The sequence below is a fragment of the Mytilus edulis genome, chromosome 14 (assembly GCF_963676685.1).
Source record: "Mytilus edulis chromosome 14, xbMytEdul2.2, whole genome shotgun sequence".
NCBI classification, from domain to species: domain Eukaryota; kingdom Metazoa; phylum Mollusca; class Bivalvia; order Mytilida; family Mytilidae; genus Mytilus; species Mytilus edulis.
The window spans coordinates 31,582,586-31,604,498 of NC_092357.1; the positions used below are offsets into that span (position 1 = coordinate 31,582,586).

The 21,913-nt window shown below is 31.1% G+C and overlaps 1 protein-coding gene across 1 annotated transcript in view; it reads left to right on the forward strand.

Moving 5' to 3' along the window:
- LOC139504118 (transient receptor potential cation channel subfamily M member-like 2) overlaps positions 1 to 21,913 on the forward strand; it is a 92,221-nt gene that overhangs the window by 10,830 nt on the left and 59,478 nt on the right. The window contains exons 8-18 of the mRNA XM_071294179.1: positions 796 to 877; positions 1,756 to 1,880; positions 3,318 to 3,473; positions 4,265 to 4,306; positions 8,021 to 8,114; positions 9,185 to 9,295; positions 11,496 to 11,595; positions 12,548 to 12,773; positions 13,344 to 13,556; positions 15,261 to 15,401; positions 17,583 to 17,852. Coding sequence (XP_071150280.1) covers positions 796 to 877; positions 1,756 to 1,880; positions 3,318 to 3,473; positions 4,265 to 4,306; positions 8,021 to 8,114; positions 9,185 to 9,295; positions 11,496 to 11,595; positions 12,548 to 12,773; positions 13,344 to 13,556; positions 15,261 to 15,401; positions 17,583 to 17,852 — 1,560 coding nt within the window. The remainder of the gene's footprint in view (positions 1 to 795; positions 878 to 1,755; positions 1,881 to 3,317; positions 3,474 to 4,264; positions 4,307 to 8,020; positions 8,115 to 9,184; positions 9,296 to 11,495; positions 11,596 to 12,547; positions 12,774 to 13,343; positions 13,557 to 15,260; positions 15,402 to 17,582; positions 17,853 to 21,913) is intronic.

Below are 21,913 nucleotides of genomic sequence, written 5' to 3' on the forward strand. Positions count from 1 at the left end.
GACGCTCATATCAAAATATTTAGAAAGCCAAATAAGTACAAAATTGAAGAGCATTGAGGATCCAATTTCCAAAAAGTTCTGCCAAATACGGATAAGGTAATCTATGCCTGGGATAGTAAATCCTTAGTTTTTTTGAAAAATGCAAAATTTTGTAAACAGGAAATTTATAAATATGACCACATTATTGATATTCATGTCAATACCGAAGTGTTGACTACTGGGCTGGTGATACAATATCGACTGTGTTTGCACAAATTATATTCACCTTTCAAAGGAAATCAAAACACATGCTTTGAAATGTTGGCGTATTCAAGTTCTGCAAGCTTCTTCATGTTTATTACATTTGGATAATCATCATTTAAAATTTTAAGAAGCAATCACTTACTCTCTTATCTGACATAAAATAGGATTTAAGTATTTGTTATGTTCGTGTATGTGGTAGTAGGTATTAATTTAGAATTTTAAAAATACTTCAGCATGTTGAGATTTTTTACCCCCGAAATAGATAACCTTAGCTGTATAGGGCAAAACGTATCGTAATTTCGGGTCCACTTTGCTCTTCAGCCATGTATTTTATTTGACCTTGTCTGGCATACACATTTATAAGCCTTGTATCTTTGACAAGTTTATCTATAGGTTTATTTGTCTGCTTTTATGTTAATTGGAAAAAAAGATGCTATAAATTATATTGAAATTGCAGAATAAAAAAGAAAGTTATGATACTAATGACATATAACATAGCAAAAATGCAGAAAAACTGAAATTATCCTTAGAAGTTTTATTTATCATTTTCAGGTTCATATGTACTCTGTACATGACACAACATACACCTTAGACAGAACAATTCAGGATATATTATTTGACGTATTTTACTTAGGTTTGATTATCTTATTAGCATACGTTCTTAAAAAACTGTTTACATCAATTATCAAAATGGCAATAAATGCCCATATATTACATTGTATTTAGGAAGAAAACATACATTTTACTGATATGAAATTCAGTATATTTACATATTACATTTTTGTGTTTTATCTGCACCAAAACCAACTTTTATTAATTTGAAAAGATCAGTACACATCCATGTTGTATAAAACGAATAAGTTAAAAATTGTCAAGAACATCAATTGCAATGCAAAATTCCATGTATAAATACTAAAACAATATATCTGCTTGAATAACATACTACCAATGGAATGGAATAACAGGTTGGAATAAAGGCTAGACAAAACAATAGAAAAAACATAACACATCAATTTTGACAGTATATTGACAAACGAGCTTCCATACATTGTAAATGATGAGTTTTGATAAGAATCGGATTGGCCAGTCCAGTCATGTATTTTTTTATTAAAAATTTTAAGATTATTTTTTTGTAATCTAATTTGAGAGTAGAGCGTTGACTAAAGTACACTTCATAATCAAACTGTGGTATATTCGATGCTTTTAGAACCTTAAAACTATAGAAAGAAGCATCAAATTCTTATTATAACTGTATCTACAACTATAAATTAACGAGTTTTATCGTTATGCTCAATTTTGACAGCGTACTATAGAATTCGGGACATTATGAGCAAGACATGTTCATTTCCTAAGAAACTATTCAAACAGTGAAATACGTCGGTACAAAACATTTCATTTATTGTCAATCAACCACAAATTTTTAACCTGCGAATATAGACTCTTTCAAATGTTTAATGCCATTGAATAAATACAAAACGTATTATGGTAACATACTAAACTGACCACTTTTAGACGAAAAGAACGAAGACAAGCTTACAGATAACATATTACATTTTGTTGATTTATGGAATAGACCTGACATTGCAGAGAAGAAAATATTTAAGTTAGAAAACAGCAAAGTTTTGGAAAAATTACAGGTACATAGAATTGTTACAATTTGATTTTTTATCCATTCCTCGCCAATAAAGTTTCAACTATCATGTTCCTTCTTTGTAAACTACTTGCAGATAGACTGTGTATGCGCTTTGGAAAATAGAGTAGTATTGATTTAGCAAAGTCTCAACTGTGATGTTGCTTAATCGTGCTGTAACAACAATACTTGATCAAAAACAATTTTACAAAAGTAATACAGCTTAACAGAGCTTAATCAAAAGTGGTGTAGTCTAGTTGAGATTGTCCTTGCTACAAGAGGTCATCAAAAAGAGATAAGAGAGAAGATTGAAGAAAATTTGAAACTCTTTGAATGAGAATTATTCTGAGTCGCACTGTTTTGATAAGTAAAAAGTAAAATCACAAAAATACTGAACTTAGAGGAAAATCAATTCGGAAAGTTCATAATCACATGGCAAAATCAAATAACAAAACGCATAAAAAACGAATGGACAAGAACTGTCATATTCCTGACTTGGTACAGGCATTTTCAAATGTAGAAAATGGTGGATGAAATCTGGTTCTATAGCGCTAACCCTCCCACTTTAATGACAGTCTCATCAATTTCCGATATATTTACATTGATGCGTTAAATAAACAGACACAATAAATAAAATAGTCAAAATATGGGTACATCAGTCATCATCGTATAACAATTTTAAAAGGAACAATTTAACAGAACACAAAAACATCTACTCTCTACGAACACCTTCATTGATTTGAGTGTCTGACGTCAGAAACATTTAGTTATAATTTGCATTAAGGTCAAAAAGTCACAAACGAAGAAACGAGAGCGCAGATATTGGTGCTTTGTGTCCTTTGTATTCATGCTATTTGTGTTTGTGCTTGCGCAATCTGAGGGATCTTTATTTTTTCCAAATGAGTTTTGCATTTTGTTCATATTCTATACTGCTACATCAATATCCAAGGTTAGGGAAAAGGTTGAGCGCTAAATAAAATGTCTAACCCCACCATATTATATATGTACCTGAGCCAAGAGTCAGTACCTCAGGGTTTGCTGTTGGTTGTTGTCTTTTATATATGTATTTCTTTTATTGTTCTTTCGTTAATCAGGCCCTTGATGTTTTTGTTTTAATTGTTTCACGTTTAATCATGTCAGGCCTTGTGTAATTGACTATACGATATAGAGTTTGCTTATTGTCTATACAGTTACCTATATTTGCTGAAAGCTATGTTATTTAAACGGAAAACCATTTCTCTTTATTTTAAACTATTTTTCCATGCAACAGATATACCCAAACCGATCTGTACCATATAATGTTCTGTTTAATGTATATGTTTTTGGTTTTTTTTTACGTTGTATTCTTTAAACCATCTGTTTCGATATACGTGTAAATTATATAACAGCGTACATTCTTCATTGTAAAGTTCATCATAAAATGAATATGATAATATTTTTATAGAAAAAACTATGCATAAAAGAGAGCAAATTATCAAAGCTTTTCACCAATGCATTGAAAGACGATAGGATTGACTTGGTTAGGCAAGTGCTCGAATATATTTTGGACAAGGAACTGTATAAAACTTTCTTAGATCACTCACTTGAAGGCTTATATGAGGTAAGTTTGAATTTGCGTATATGTTATACATGCTTGTATTTTTAACCAGAATAGAGCGTATATCTCAAAAAGATGTGCGGCATGGCACGGCCAGGTGTCAAATATTCATATATTAATGGTATGTGTTTCAAAATCGGTAAATAAAATCAAATCATCTTTATTAAACTGATCAATTCCAATTTCATTATAAACTCTCTGTAGATTAGATGATTATTGTGTTATGTTGTTTTACGTTTTCGTTGTAAGCATTTCGAAATGGACTATTATATTGTTTATATTTGTGAATTTCTCTGTTCGGAATGTTCTTGCATTTATTTATACTGTATTCCTGTCATGTAATTGTGTCATTTTAGTGTTATATTTAATATTGCTATAAAAGTGCGAGGTTTGGCTAGCCACAAAACCAGGTTAAACCCACATTTTTTTTCTTAAAATGCCCTGTACCAAGTCAGGAAAATGGCAGTTGCTATTTTATAGTTCGTGTCTGTCTGTGTGTGTTGTATTGTCGTTTGTTTTTTGTTCAATTCAGTGTCTCTGTTGTTTCGTCGTTTTCCTCTCATAGTTGATGTGTTTCCCTCGGTTTGAATTTGTAACCCGGATTTGTTTTGTCTCAAACGATTTATGACTTTCGAACAGCAGTATACTACTGTTGCCTTTATTTTGCATGTGATAAAAAGGACCATCAGTTAGTCTTTTAAACCGGTCCCACAGTCAACGATTGATAAGTGAATACTGCATTTGCAATATATTTTCACCATGTTCATTTTAATTGCCATTTCTTTCTCTTTCAGACCGACGGCTGCCTTGGAAAATATATTTTCCCAGAATTAAAGGTATAGTAATATGATAACATTAATGTTTTACAAACAACAACACCATCAGATATCTGATTTCGTGTTTATTACGTAAGTGTCATACTAGACAAAATACAAAACAGATCACATATCCCTGCTTCTTTTACAACCATCTAGCAAGGCTCCTTTCTATTTACTATAAATTAATTAGAGGCAGAAAAAAAATATTGTTCTGACGAATGTATTATCAGAACAGAATGTAGACCAGTGTGTTGTCAGATCTTTTTCAGCTAAGTTTGGATGCATTATCAAAATCAGACTGTCTACAGATCGTTGAACTTTGTTTCTTTAGAATAGACATCTCCTGTGAAACTCAAAACAAAACCTGTCTTGTTTTAATTGGTAAGGGTTTTGCATTATCTTTATCATTGAATTGAAAATACCGGCAAATTTTAGTCTCTGTAGTTGCTTTGACAAAATATAATAAGGCATATAAAAGTACATTCATATATATATATATATATATATATATATATATATATATATATATATATATATAAAAGTCTATAAAAAGGACCAACCAGCAAATTTACTATGTACCGGATCGTCTAGAATAGGCGATACTATGCAGATAAGGAAAAAATTATGTCAGTCTAAAGATTTGCACAACGGTACTGATATAAGGTGTTATTAAACGAAAATGTTGTTATAAAATCGTGTTGACAAATATTTCGGCTCAACAAATGGCCTTCTTCTTGTGTCACAAGTTTTAACAATACTGATACATAATGTATAAGGTGTGAAAATAGATCAGGTGATAATACAGGTAAGTTTTGGTCGATTGATTTTAATCCTGAATATCATAATTTAAACAAAACACTATAAATCAATATACGTGACTGTGTATATTAACAATAAAAATAAGTGAAAACAAAACTTTTAGTATTTCTTATTGATGCCGTTTGGGTAAATATATATATATATATATATATATATATATATATAGAGTCTATACGAATCTACCAACCAGTAAACTTAATAGGTATTGGATCATCAAAATTGACAATACTACACAAACAGGAAAAATTATATGAGTCTGAAAGATTGTGTAACAATACCGATAAATAGATGGAAAACAAAACACTAAAAAGTGTTGAATATCATTGCACAAAGATTGAAAAACTGAACAGATGATATAAATTATACAATAATTGCAAATATTTCGGCTCAACAAATGGCCTTCTTCGGTGACAAAAGTTTTAACAATAATGAGATATAATGTATAAGGTGTAAACATAGATCACTAATAATACAGGTAAGTTTTGGTCGATTGATTTTAATCCAAAATCCTGAATATAATAATATAAACACTAGACTGTAAATTTAATTATTGCTTTCTATTGATTCCATCTGGATGGAGGACACTCAGTGTTTTTATCCAAAGGAGATGGAATCAATAGAAAGCAATAATTAAATTTACAGTCTAGTGTTTATATTATTATATTCAGGATTTTGGATTAAAATCAATCGACCAAAACTTACCTGTATTATTAGTGATCTATGTTTACACCTTATACATTATATCTCATTATTGTTAAAACTTTTGTCACCGAAGAAGGCCATTTGTTGAGCCGAAATATTTGCAATTATTGTATAATTTATATCATCTGTTCAGTTTTTCAATCTTTGTGCAATGATATTCAACACTTTTTAGTGTTTTGTTTTCCATCTATTTATCGGTATTGTTACACAATCTTTCAGACTCATATATATATATATATATATATATATATATATCTCGATATATGTGATACACATTTTCAACTCCATTTCCCAATGTAGATGATTATAAGGTCATCATTATCATACATTGCTTCCTCTTCATTATGTTTCAATAACGAAATATAATAAAGTCAGTGGCAGTTCAATTATCGTCACATCCGTACATGCCGTATGAAACTACATTCACTTCTCCTTTCGATTCTGTCATATGTTTAAAATGTGTATGGCGTCCTAACATAATTGATGAGATGACTATAACTTCACGACTTGGAACCTTAAGTTTAATAGCTTCATTTAAAGTAGAAACAATCTATCAAAGAAATCATAATTGAACGTTTTGCTCCGGAATATCGAAGATATATAAAGTATACATTTTGCTACAAAGAAATGGACGGTAATAACTGAGAAGCTACAAATAATCTTTTATTTCATTTTTTTTTGTAAAGTTTTGTCCTCAATTAACCGTCGTTATCAATTTCTTGATTTAAGTCAATATATAAAGTAGACTTAATTGTATCTTTTGTATGTTATATTTCAAGTTCGATGAGATAGATGCGTTTAACACAGTCATCATACATTTTATTATTTAGTAAGAGGACATCATCTACATATCGGATAATTCTTGCTTTTTTCATTCCCCTAAAAAAAACTGTTGTATGAAGTGTGCTTGATATGAATGTTGGAACACATAGCTAATTTTACTCAAAGGAATTGCTTGTTTAAAATCGTCTGTGTCAGTAGCAACACTATTGGAATTAAATATGTATAGTAACCGCAAGATTTATAATAGCATATGCACTGAAAGAAATATACCTTGAACGTGTGTTTAGGCTGTAGGAATATTGCTACATATGAAAGAAATATTAATCTTTTAATTCTGATCTTTTCATTTTGCGAATATGATTTTCGAATAAAAAGAGTTGCAGCCGTTATAAAAAAACTAAAATGAGAAAATACCGATAATAATACGAGGATAATTCAACACAAAAAGTCCCTAATCCAATGACAAAATTAAAAGCTCAAAAACATCAAACAAATGGATAAAACTGTCATATTCCTGACTTGGTACAGACATTTTCTTACATAGAAAATGGTGAATAAAACTTGGTTTTATAGATATCTTAACCACTCACTTGTATGACGTTAGGTATATTTAACCTCATTAGTATATGCAAGATTCCCGTTCATTTTTACTACAGCTGAGTGAGCTTTACATTGTCAACAACACTTTGCTATGATACGTAGAAGAATATAAACCTTAATCTATATTCTACCAACAACAAACAACTTTGGAATTCTTTGGAGGAATATGCAAAGGTTTAACATGAAAAATGTAGCAGAAACCCTTACCAAATTGTTTAAGGCATTTTGGTCATTTGTACAAAGACAAATTATACCATGTAGAGGATACAATTGGTTTATAAAAATTACAGGGACCTCCATTTTTTCAAGTTCTAAATTTGATGCAACAGTTGATTACCGCTGATAAAATGTATTAAGAATATACCAGAGAGTACATATAAGACATGCAGGAAATTGTTAAACACGAGTGGGTCGACATGTTAAAAATCGCATGCTTTATAAAAATCATCATTCATGCGAATTTTTTCTCAGTCAAAAAATGTAGAAAATTTTAGCACTTGTCGTAAATTATCAATTGAGTGTCGTTATTTTCTAGATGAACATATTTAATGATATTTTTAAGTATTTTGCTCGGTGAACAGAAAGAGAAGAAAACCAAGTCAATTAAAAAGAACAATACTGTTAAGAGAATATCGATAATACACTAAACCCCCCAAAAAACCCGATATATTTGTCGTCATATTATTTTCGTACAAATACTAAACAATCAATGATATTGTAGCAAGAATAGAATGCAGAGTTACTTGTTTCTATCTTAAACTGGTACCTGCTATCTGTCTGATATCGGAGATATGCTCTTGATTATATGTATCACTAATTATATTTAAGGATAAAACACTAAAACAAAAGAAAATTGTGGACATGATTAATGATGCTGTGAGTAAGATACTCGGAAGCGAAGAAATGAAGCCCTTTGAGAAAGGTATTGTTGAAATATTAAGAGTAAAATGTCATTAATATGTATTTCCTTAATTTGAAATTATTGTGTGATTGCTTTTAATGTGTCATCGATGTGTTTTTTTTTAAATTCCTTCAAGTTTTATAACATATCACTTAACTGCCTACCCTTCCGGTACACCTTAGATCACCCCCAGTTTTTGGTTGGGTTCATGTTTGCTCAGACTTCAGTTTTCTATGTTGTTATTTGTGTACTATTGTTTGTCGTTGTTCTTTTTTAGCAATGGCGTTGTCAGTTTATTTTCGACTTAAGAGTGGAAATGGCTCTCTTGTATCTTTCTCATCTCTTCTTTAACATCCATACTAAGTTAATTACTATTTAAATTTGCATTTATAGTAAATGATAGTTCCATAAAACTAGCTCGAAACTTTACTGTTGCTATGTGATTGCTAACAGCAGTTATGCAATTGGTCATTTGTAATTGATAACAATTTGTTGCACTTCAAAATTGAGTTTAGCCCTTCTTCCCAAACATTTCAGATTTTGTAAAATATCTTTTTCATTTGTGTTGTGAAATATATGGTTTACAAAATTAAAACAGTATTTTTATGAACTTATCGTAGAAATCAGGCTTAAAATTCAAACTGACATGTGTTTCGTTTTTAAATTAATCACTCATTAGTGACGGCCGAATAAAAAAAAGAGAAAAAAAAAACAGGTACAAAGTTGAAGTGCATTTAGGGCCCTACATTTCCATTCAATATCAACACAGAAGTGCTGACTTCTTAGCTGGCTATGTGAACATTGTTTTCTTGTGTATTCAAAAAATGTTTCATTGTGGGAATTTAGTTATTTGCGAACATAAACATGATTAAGAAAATCCGTAGTTTTTCAATCTTATTTCTATGGATACGTTCTCTTTTTGAAAGTGATTAACCTTATTAACTATCATACAATAGCAACATGTCAACATGTCAAATGTCATGGCAGAGATATTTTTTTTTGTAAATTTGCATGATGATGATGATGATGATGATGTTGATGATGATGATGATGATGATGATGATGATGATGATGATGATGATCTTTTGCAGGTGATGAGATATGTATAGATGATATTTTCAAGCACCTGTTTATCTGGGCAGTGCTTATGAACCGCAGAGATTTGGCCATGTTGTTTTGGAAGAGAGACGGTGATTATATATGTAAGTTTTTCACTGTGATTAAAAGGATACGAATCAGTCTTCAACAGTCATAGTGAATAATAAATGCAGATCCCAATGGGTGTCCAAGAAAATATTTTATAGACTTTAGACTAAATTAAAAACTAGCATAAAGGTGTTATAATAAACGTTCATTGTATAATAATCTTTTTATTGGGAACAAATAAGCACTGTCTAATTGTGTTTGTACTGGTTAAAATGTGTTTTAATGTCATCACCGCTTGGCCAAGATTGCATTAAGTGTTCCTTTGAAAGTCCGTCGGACCATTTTTCATTCCCACACTACAATTTAAGTTAAGCTTGTTCAAATCTTTTGAAACTCATATACGATGTTGAGAACCAAAACTCGCAAACAAAGTTTCAAGTTTGGCATTAGGCATTAAACGTTAATCCTCTTTATTACTCGGAAAATTGCATTTAATTTTTCGATTCCACACTTTAACTTAAGTTTGCCAAATGCAAATTTTATGAAACTCATACACAATACTAACAAACACAGCACACAAAGTTCAAATTGGGGCAGTGAGTGTTTTACCGTTAGAGACATATGACACATCCTTCTGTTATTTTGTTCTATGCAGACTTACTTCAACAATGAACAATACAAACCATTAAAAGGCGGCTGTATGATATTTCGAAGTGAAATTAAGTGTTTGTACTATATGACAATCATGGTAATTACAAAATTCCGGTAAACTAATGATTTTAAAAAGTAAATTCATCGCATAAAAATTAAAATATAATTGATATAATTTTTTTCAGAATAAAAAAAATCAGTGGTTTTCACAACCTAATTTCAGATTATTACATCAAATGACTTTTACTCAAACGTAATTGAAACAGTACATGTCATTCTGACTTTGAAATAATACATTGTATGGCTGTGTTTTGTTTAGTAGACACAAATTCTTAACGCGCGTTAACTTACTTGTCTACTTCTGCGTTAACGTGAGAACTGCACATTTTATAGTTTTGTTTAAAACATTGTCTGTCAAAACCTTCTAATGGTACACTTTAGCACATGTCGTCATGGTTTCCTTGATACTATGATTCATCACATCATATGATCAGTGAATTTAAAATAGTAGTTATCTGTTTTCTTTAAAATGATCAAGCGATTATCTGCGACGTGTAGGTAAAAAACCATTAATTTGGGCCAGGTAAGAAAGAACATACAAGAAAGTAGTACATTTTTTAAAGCAAAAACATTCCTACTCTTAGCTGTATCTTTGTCAATAGGTGAAATATTTGGGGTATCAAATGAAAGCTTTGGGACTTGGTCTCACTGTAGAATCCTGTAAAAAGCTTATTTTGAATAATAGAAAAATTCTTAAAATTATAGTTGGAGGGCACATTTGCCATGTTGTTCAGATCAGAAGTACCTGTTTTTGTACTATCATACTTTTAGTAACCAGTACGCTCTAATGTGTAAACAGTATTTTGACACACAAGTCAGGATAAGGTTTACTTTAGACATGAAATGGCTGCCAGTTTTTTAAAACTTAAAACAACGTAGCCATTAATGCTTGAATTTGTAGGATTTAACAAGAAAAGAATTGGACCTTGAATTAGTGGTTTTATTCCATTTATATTTTATTTATACTTCCGCCATGTGAGCTGTGGACAAACATATCTGCTGAATGTGTATCACTGAATTAACTCATTTCTACATACATTGTACAAACTTGCTGTATTTTATTTTCAAATAATGTCTGCAAATAATTTACTGTTAAGAGATATTGTATCTATTTGTAAACTACAATGTATGAATTAGCTAAAAAATAGAATCAACGTGTTCAATGTTATGGATAATGAACCGTTGTTGTAAAATGTAATGTATGCAAATAATAAAAAAACAGTAACTATTACAAAAGGATGAACATATGTAGTTTATTTTTATTTTTAATTTTCCAATTAGTGAACACGAAGAGTAAACGTGTGTTTACTTTTAAATGAACGTCAATAAAATTTTGATATTTACAGGAAAACCCCTACTGACGAACTGACACACATTAACTGCGGCCTTCTATCTGATGTCCTTTCGTTATCATAAAATTGGTAATGGTGCATTAACTAAAAAACATTGAGGAAAACAAACAAAATATGTACACTCGACGTGGCGTTAATCTAAATTTAGTTTTGTCTGCTCCTAATTGTGTATATTTTTAAACGACTCATGTAGGTTCTGCATTATTTGCAAGTTCACTTGCTAAAAGGCTAGCTGACAACGCCAGCGCTGAAGCATTCATGAATGAACAAACTGCTTTATGGGAAAGTTCTAGGTAAGCCACTAACTGTACATTTGTTTCATTATAAATATAATTTACATCAAACACTTTATATAGGTCTCATGTAACCAACAATACGTGACGTTTCACAGATTTGCATATTTCCGTTTCAAAACGATAAACGTTATATATAAAAGAGGATGTACAATACGAACCATGTTATATGCAACCATACGGCCTTCAATAATGATAAAACCCCATCCTTTTTAGTCAGCTATAAGAGGCCCCGACATGAAAAACATGAAACAAATCATTTCAAACATTGCTGAAGGCCGTACGGTTGCCTATAATTGCTCACATCTACTTCATTTGAACTGTGGTGGATTTATGTCTTATCGGCAATCATTCCACATCTATCTTTTTCTTATATGACATACATCAATAGCATCGATCTAGTGCAAACAACCAAAACATAATTAGTGGGGAATAAACACTAAAGAATAATATTACAAAAGCTTTTTTGAATTGAAATTTAATCGGAACACAAACATCTTAAAAAGAACGTTTCATTACATTTTGGAATTGTGGATCCTCAAAGTTCCAAAGTTCGTACTTATTTGGCTTTATAAATATTTTGATATGAGCGGCACTGATGAGTCTTGCGTAGACGAAACGCTTGTCTGGCGTACTTGAATATAATCCTGGTACCTTTGATAACTATCAGAACAAAACAATTCTTGTGATTGTGTTCTTATTTATCCTTTTTAAATAAATGATCTGATCATGTTAAAACACTGGCAAATAGTTTGAGTTATCACTGACGAATCTTTTGTCGACAAAAAGCACGTCTGGCGTACAGCAATTTTAATCCTGGTATTTATGATGAGTTTATAATAGGGGAATTATTATTAAGACTTATGCTATGTATACATGCAGATAAACACTGCAATTGCAGCATGCCAGTTATTATGGTATTCATGCTTTATCTCGTAATGACATTTTTTAGACATTACGAAGACCTTGCATACAGTGTGATGACAGAGTTATACTTAAATGATAGAAAGCACGCTCGCCAGCTGTTGGTGACAGAAGTGAAAAGATATAATTCAACTACGATTTTTGAAATAACTGAAAAGTTCTCATTGATGAACTTTATGGGACATGCTGCATGTCAAACAAAGCTGAATAAAATTTGGAAAGGTCAAATGAAAGGGGATACATCAAATTTAAAGGTACATTTTTAAAAGCTGTGGTAAAACAGATAAATCGATCATTAAAGAATCCATTGCATGTTTTACGTGTTGCTTCCGAACTGTTGATTCTTAAGAACTATGTACGAGTATCATGGAGCATAACATAAAAGTTTCTACACTTAGAAGAGCTGAATGTGTTTCTAATATGAGTATAGGAGCCAATACAACTTACCTACAATCTATATAAAAGACAATACAGAAACAGCCCTTTAATAACATTATAATATCGAAATCACTGACGTGATAATTTTACAGGTACACATAGACTAAGTTCATTGAAATATAAACTGTCAATATAGACAGGCGTTTAGTTAACTAGTTTGAAAATATTGACATCGTTATACAAAGGACATAAGGAACATCACCATAAAAAAATAAACATTAATAATAGGAACAAAAAGCGTTTATTTTGGCGAAAAGTATAGTTCCTTGGTTCAAACTGAAATATAAAAGAATTATAATGAGATTAAATTTAAATAGGTTTCTTCTAATGAAATTTGTTGTTAATTAGAACTGAACCAATTGTGTTTCCTTTATATTTCTTTATAGGCAATAACCTTTGCTGTTACTTTTCTCCCTATATTGAAATGGGACATATTGAAGTTAGAAAAACCCGGCAAGAGAGCAAAAGTCACTCAATCTGAGAGATTGAGCACAAAAGAAAAGATGAACAATACTACATGTTTACAATCTGTGCCTAACTGGATAAGGAAAATATATTACTTTTACAACGCACCTTTGATCAAATTCCTCTTTTCTGTTGTAAGTATTCAACCATCTTTTTCGTTTCTATTATTTCTTGTCATTTCAATGGAAATAGAATTATAGGTATGCATCAATAAAAACCTTGAAAACAAATGAATGAAGGGTTTGAATCCTTAACTACAAAAGAGGGACAGATGACAATTAAAAATTACAAGAAAGTAAAAGAAAATAGCTTCAACGAAATGTCATTTATAGATAATGCAACAGGGGCGGATCAAGCCATTTTAAAAAGAAGGGTTCCCAAACCAGGACAAAAAAGGGGGGGTGTTCCAACTATATCCTCGATTCAAATGCATTGATCGGCCACCAAAAGGGGGATCCAAACCCTGGAACCTCCCTGGATCCGCCAACGTGCAATGTAGTTTGTTTTAATGTTTGAATGACTTATCCATGTTATCTTCATTCTTTATTTACTAATACCCGGTTCCCTAAGAAATTTAATATATGACCTTTTAATACCCACATTATGTCGATACTTTCTAAGGCCTTCTTGTAAATAAGTTGAATGACGTTCATTGTTTATACTTGTTTTTATAAAAACAATATTCAGCTTGTTTGTTTGGAATTGAAGCTGTAATGATCATTCAACGGTTTTATATTTTATCTTATTACAAATTGTTACATATGTTGAGAAATGGATCTTTAATCACCTGTGAATGTTGTTGATATTGTTACCTGAATATACTTTACTCTTTACTTTAACATTATATATTTTCAATATTAGTGCCATTCGGTGTGCTATGATCTAAGTATCACTTAAGTTGAAATAAAGTGTATGAGCCAAATGTTATACTATAAAACCACGGTGTGCTTAGTGCTATATTGCTACCACAGAAAGGTATAGTTACTGTCTGGATTTGCAATTTCTCTTTGAGTGTACTTCAAGTAAGGATACATTTGTTTCTGTTCCAACAGAAATCAAGTAATATATTTTATAAACTATGTTAGAAAAGGCAAGGATCAGGAAACACCTTTGCCAGTTTTAGGGTTTTGATTTTGTGATTGGAGGTCGAACCAAAAACAGATTTAAGGAGGATGATAAGAAGCAAAAGGTTGAAATAACAACATTTCCTCTCATAATAACCCCAATTTAATAAAAAAAAAAAATCCAAAATATATTTTATCTAGGGTCGGACTCCCAAACAAAGAACGTCTGTTTATCTGTGTGAAATGTTGCAATACGCACACACAGGCATATCTAGTCGAAATTTGGACAGTTAATTAGACGTTTCATGCAATTCCTGCGCAGACCTATTTCTAAGATTTATTTTTTATTTAAAACTGAGTATTAATGAAACATTGTCATCATGACCGTATGCAGTTGACAATAAATTAACTAAACGACATCTTCAGATACTAAGTAGTTTCATTTTCAAGTAAACATATAGAAATAGGGGAGAATTTACCAAACGGAAAAAAATAACCATGAGTCGAGAAAAATAGGCAATACCATGGCAAAAAAGCCGAAAACAAAAGAAAACAGTTCACAAAACACTTCATTATATAAAGACTGGCAACACGACCACAACGCAAATTCGACAGTGTTATCCAGCGCCCCGGAAGGAAATGCAGATCCTACAGCAAATATGTGAACCATGTTGCGTGTTGCGTTCTGCAAGTCTGATATTCAATCATTAGTTTACGTTAAATTGAACCAAAATTGTTTTGTCATTTCCAAATGGTCTTGTTTATTTCAAATAGTTAACGTATCTGGCAATGTTGGTGGCATTCAGCTTCTTTGTACTGACAGATTTACATCCCACGGAAGAGAAATTGCCCTCAATTTATGAATACATTGTTTATGCATGGGCTGCATCATCTTTAACAGAAGAAATACGACAGGTAAGTAAACGAATACAATATATGTTTGAATTCAGTATTTTTTGGAGTACAGGTATATGACAGTCAGGTCATTGAAGGTTATTGATAACTTGTATGACATCTAATGAGTAAATATTCAGTTATTAGCTCGGTAATATATCAATTATGAGCAAAAAATCACACATCATATTACAAGACGTTTCGATATTACAATCATTAATCAACAATCATTTCATCGAATTGATTCAGTCATAGATTTTTAAACATGTGAAAATGTTGCCTTTTACGAAAAGAAATGATTTGAAAAGAGATGCGGGTAAACAAATATATACCGAAAGCCAGAAAGGAAAAAAATCAAATTTAAAATACAGTTTTTATTGCAAAAGACAAAAATAACATCCATACTAAATGACAATGTCTTACTTTTTTAACACTAGACCATATACAACGTTTCGTGGACTCAGTCTCCAACTGATAGTTGGCATTCTTATAACCATAATAACAGCTAATTGAGTTTCTTCTTTCATTAAATTATTTCTTCATTGGCATGATTGATTGACTGATGTCTTTTTAAAAAATTTTGCTAAACTTACAGCTGCAAATTTTTCTTTCATATTATTAATGATTACATACTGGAGGTTCACTAGTAAAAAGTGTCTCATTAGTTGCAGCATTGCTCAATCATATTTTTATAGTATTACGGAAGTTGTAATACATAATCATGTCATTTCTAATACATAAGTTGATGGGAAACAGGAAACAAGCCAACAACGGTATTGCAAATGTGTCTAACGATATTGCAGCTTCAGAAATAATTATAAGAAATTGTATTATTACTTAAAGTTCCGCTATATAAATGATATACTCAAATTGAATAATTTTAAATTCTTAAATTTAAAAAAAAAAGGTTTCAACTCCAGTTAGCAAAGTTGACTTTAGATGGATTTGGCTGTTTTTTAGATCTTTTTTTTGGTTATATAGCTCTTCAACTGTTTCAGTTCATATATATCCTTGGCTTTCGAATATTCGGCTTCGAGTGTTCCTGATGAAGGTAATTCCAGGAAAGCACTTTGACGCATGAAATTTATTACGTTTTGTTTTCATAATTTCATGACGTTGTTGATCGCTTTTATTCAGTTAAACATACTTTGAGGTATCACTAGTAGAGTTTAAAAGGTTTCTTATCTTTTATTACGCTTTAAATGAAGATACAGGTTTAATTAACAAGTAAAGAAAATTTGATGCTTATCTGAACAATTTGTCTTCCTGTCTCCAAATTAACACTAACACCACAGCTGCATCTGTTTGAATAGTCTAGGGCTTACTTTACCTAGCAAGATTTCTAGTACATATTTTTAGAAAGGTATCTCGTGTAAGAAATATGGTGTTAGTGTTAATTTGGAGACAGGAAGGCAAATTGTTCAGATAAGCATCAAATTGATTTTTTTTGTTAGCAAATAGGGAAACAAGTTCTTAACAATAATATGTTTGTGTTACTTGCAAGGGTGGCGAAAATGATATTGTTTCGACATAGGAGGTGACGAAAAACAAATTGGCCCAGGGGAAACCCAAGCCAAGGATTTTCTCAATCTTTTTTGAAATATTTATGAATTTCGATATTGGAGTTAATTTCATTTTAATCGCTGGAGATTGACCAGATTTGGTAAAATTCTAAATGTTCTCCGTTGTACCCAATATAGTTGCACTTCTGTAAATCTCATAGAAACTACTGTTATTGCTAAAACTTCGACAATTTGACTATGAAATTTTGTAAAAAAATCAAGGAATGTAGAATTCATATGCACTGATATTTTTCGCGAAGGTCAAAACATACATTTGTGTACTTCCCCTCTTTTTACTTAGAGTCTTCCTGAGAATTCAATTAGTCCACTATCCAACAGTATTTATACTCCGTCTGGTAAAACACCCAAGTTACCGAATCAATGGTTGAGTTTTTGTAATCATGATAGTTTTTACTTTATATTGTTAATGACTTATTTTTATCATCTAATCACATGAGTATATATCTCATACTATTAATTAGTATTCTTCAATACGCGGCAAAGGCAGTGACTAGATATATAGTATGATACCTTTTGTTGAAGACCCTTAAACCTTTTTTCACCTTTTGTTCTGTTGCTCTATTATTGACATATACCAAACAGCAACTTTTACTATGTAACACGATACATTTTCTTTCAGGCTATTGCTATGAAGCACTTTCAAAGTTTCGAGTGGAGGCAACTGACCCTAAATGCAATGACCTGGTTCTCTTTTTGGACACTGTTTGAACTGTTGATGTACTGTATGTTTTTCATGTCTGTATTTCTTCGATTTACATTGTCAGCTGTGGACTTTCATAATGCACGAATGATGTATGCATTAACATTGGGAACATTTATCATAAACAGCATGCAGTTTTTTCTTGTTTCCAAACAGATTGGACCGAAAGTTATTATGATTGGAAGAATGGTTAGTATTTTCGTTGTTGACAAATGCTTTGAATAATGGATCTTCACGTAAAAAAAAAAAATACTGTGGATTTATTATTATTCGATGGAAACCAGTTTTCGTAGATTTCGTTGTTAGATTGAAACCACGAGTTCATTTTTTTTAAGCAAGGTTTAAATTTCCGAAAGGTTGTGATTGGAACTTTTGAAATCCCACGGCATTTGCACGTAAAATATATTTTCTCTTTAATTCACAAAAATTGGTACTCAGGATATAAATGATGATACAGTATTCTACGAGGTCCTATTTTACAATAATTATGTAATTGGTTTCATGAGAATTATTTGCCATATTTTGCTTGAAATGCAGCATTCAATCTCTAACGTAGATATTAAACTTACTACTGATTAAACAATATATCGTTTAATGTAGGCATAGGACACATAGGCTCTAAAATAAGTGCTCCGTCGAACAATCTTTATCTCTATTGGTCAATCAGACACTCTGTATCATATTAGTCAAAAGGACAAAAAAGTGTATTAAATATTCAAAGAGCAATACTATTAGTATTTTACATCTCGATTTAAACGTTTTCATACTGAAATGTTTTTATAATCTACATGTAACAAGTCATGTTTAACTGGGTTATATGTTACAAGTTAATGACGTTTCACTATTTATCTACCGTTTAAAGATAGTTTAATTGCCTCTGTTAGATGTTTCAATGTTATCAAATATAAATCCTATGGCCAAAGCGTCGCTTACAAGTTCCTGATAACTCTTTGTTTCACTTGTTGTTCTGATTTTTTAAGAGATTTTTTGTATATAATCATTCAGATTTTAAAATAAATTTAAAGAAAAAATTCCATTGAAAACTGTAAAATATATTTGACCGAAGGTAGATTGGATCATTGTTATGTTTTTAAGACATACTTGTATAAGTCTTAATTTCTTTGTAGATGTTCGACGTCATTTTCTTCATCTTGATATTTGCTGTTTTTTTATTTGGCTTCGGAGTCATTTACCAAGCAACTATGTACCCAAATACAGAACCTGGATTTCCACTTTTTCAGAATCTCGTATATATGCCATATTGGCAGTTGTATGGAGAATTATTCCTAGAACAGTTTTACGGTAACTTATGTATTTACAGTCGTTGTTAACGTGTAAATAATTCAGTTATTTCATTATATCAGTCAGTGCAAATACTATCTTTAGTAAATGTATAATATCATACTTTTGTGAACATGTCATTCACATTCTGATTCGATCCGGAATAAATTTGTTTTTAGATATAAGATCATAAAAGTTATTGAATCATCAAGTACTCTTTAATTATACTACAAAAAAATGGTATAATAAGCTATAGAAAAATTGAAATGTTAGTGTCAATGTACCTCTGTTTTCACTACCTATCTACCTAAATACATAACGCTCGCCATTCCGTAAACATAAATAGAAAACAGTCTGCAAAAGATTTATGACGTCATAATTACTATGGTCCATAATTGTTGACTAGTTTTATTGTTTGCTACGACTTTTTCCACTTTTTGACAAATCTTAATTTGATTTATTTCCAGTCATGGCATTGATCAATACGATCCGTTTCCTTTGCGTGTCTTGTTATTATACTAATCCCATTCTGTTAATAAACGGGAGTTTTTCACGTCCATGTATTCGTGATATGCAGATACTAATTTGTGTTCTTTCAATCATATATGCTGTCATTGTCAAATACTAAGTTCAATACAGCTATTGAATGCATTTTAAAATACGCTATTCTATAATATTCAAATTAACCTTTTCTGTTATGTCGACATTTTATTTAAGTTTATCCGTTATTATTATCATCTACTGAATTAAGTAAACATGTTCTCTATTGAATTTCGTGTTAATAAATCTTAACTTACCTTTGCCTGTACTTATCCCGTATTCGTCAATTATCATACAAATGGCATATTCAAAGATAAAGTGTCTTGTTGTCGTCGATATAATGGAATTCAATGCGACTGTCATACAAGTGAGAGGTTCAACTAGCTTTAAAACCAGATTAAATCCACCATTTTCTACATAAGGAAATGCCTGTGCCGAGTGAGGAATATGACAGTTGTTTTCCATTCGGTTGATGTGTTTGAGCTTTTGATTTTGTCAATTGTTCAGGGACTTTATGTGTTTGAATTTTCCTTGGAGTTCGGTATTTTTGTTTTTTTAATTTTTGTTATCGGCTTGTTAACTTCTTTTATTAGCAGTAAATGTAATTGTTTTCATTTTATTCAGTCGTATTCAATATTATTTGTTGTTGAAATAACAATTGCATTACATAGAAACAATTCTATGTTTTTAGGCAAATAGTTCTTTAAAAATATGACTTACAATAAAGATAAATCTCAAAAAGTTCAAGACAGGAGATTTAAACAATGTTGTGAAAATAATAATATTGGTTGGTATGTTGATTTAAATATGTAAGATACTTTACTGAAATAAAATAAATCCATAGACGAAGTCAAATTTCTAAACAATACAATAATCTTAATATGCGTTGTTACTGTTTTTTTATATATGATAAGGAAGACTAATATTTATTATAGGAGCGCTGCCAGATGATTGTACTGAAAATGTAGAACTATACAGTAATGGGACTATGGATAGATGTCCTTTAAGAAACCAGATAAATACATTTGTACTGTCCATTTACATGGTAGTAACACATATAGTTCTTGTGAATCTTCTAATTGCGATGTTTTCGTAAGTATGGTTAATGATTCAGACTGTTTGATGTATAGATATCTAGTACTTTACATTTTTTTAAAGAGAAGCGAAGAATATTGGAAGTCAGAAGTTGAAAATAAACTTAAATGCAATGGCAAAAACAAAGAAAAAATTAACAAGAAGACGAACATTAGTATATAAATATCATCGAAGAAAACTAAAGACTGAGCAATACGGATCTAATCAAAACCAGCATTGTTCTCACGTCATTAGGAAGGGTAAACAGATCCTGCTCTACATGTGGCACTTGTTGTGTTGCTCATGTTAGTGTTCACCTGGGAATATGTCTAGTTCAATACTTCACACCGGATGACAAGAGGACATGCTTGTGGCTACGACTTTTTAAACATGTCCGTCGTCATCCGTGAAACAGATATTTCATAATGGGCTAATCAACTTGTGATGGCATCCGTTACTTTTTCGAAGATTGAACTTTGAGCTCTTGTTTAATACCTTTCCTGTGAGCAGCAATCCACTATCAAGGAAAAGGCAAGTTCGTATCAACTGGATGATATATATTCAATATGCAGGCCGGAATGTTGGTACATAGAAATAGACAGTTCATAATAAGGAAGCTATACTCTCTCTTGTCGAAAAGGTTTGATTATAGCGGGTTCTCGTTGTCAATTTCTAGATGTAAGTCAATATATGAGGAAGTCTTCATTGTATATGATGTATCCTTTTTTTCAAGTTCGATAAAAAAGATGCGTTCAACATAGTCACAAAACCGTTAAATATATAGTGAGAAAACATCGTCTATGTACATGACCAAAAGACATGGATGGCAAAAACCAACAAGTACGCACTATACTATATAGAAGACTTAAAAGTGTTGTCCACAAAACAGATAAAAAAATGTTAATCTTTAGGTTGTATAAGTAGATCCAACACCACTGTAAGCACCGTTTTATGACACCCCGAAAAAAACATTAAAACGTTTGAGTTTTTGCAACAAATTTAGTAATAAAATTTATCGAGTAAGAGGATTAAAAAAAACTTAACTAATCAAATGAACTCCGAATGTGGTGTCTACAAGGTTATGTTTGTATCATTTGCTTTAAACAGCAGAATAATGTTTATTATCGCTATTTTACGAATTTTTCCTTTGGTCTTCCTGACTGATAATTTTCGTTATCAGCGGAGTCGAGTGATATGCAAATTATCGTAAGAAACGAAGGGAACATGTGCCGTTGTCAAGGAAATTAGCAACGTCTTCATAGGCAAAATAGTTATCAACAGATTATCAGTGATCATCATATCTCGATTGCTCTTCTCGCTTTCGCAGTACCGACTCTAGCGAGAAAGTCAATCTC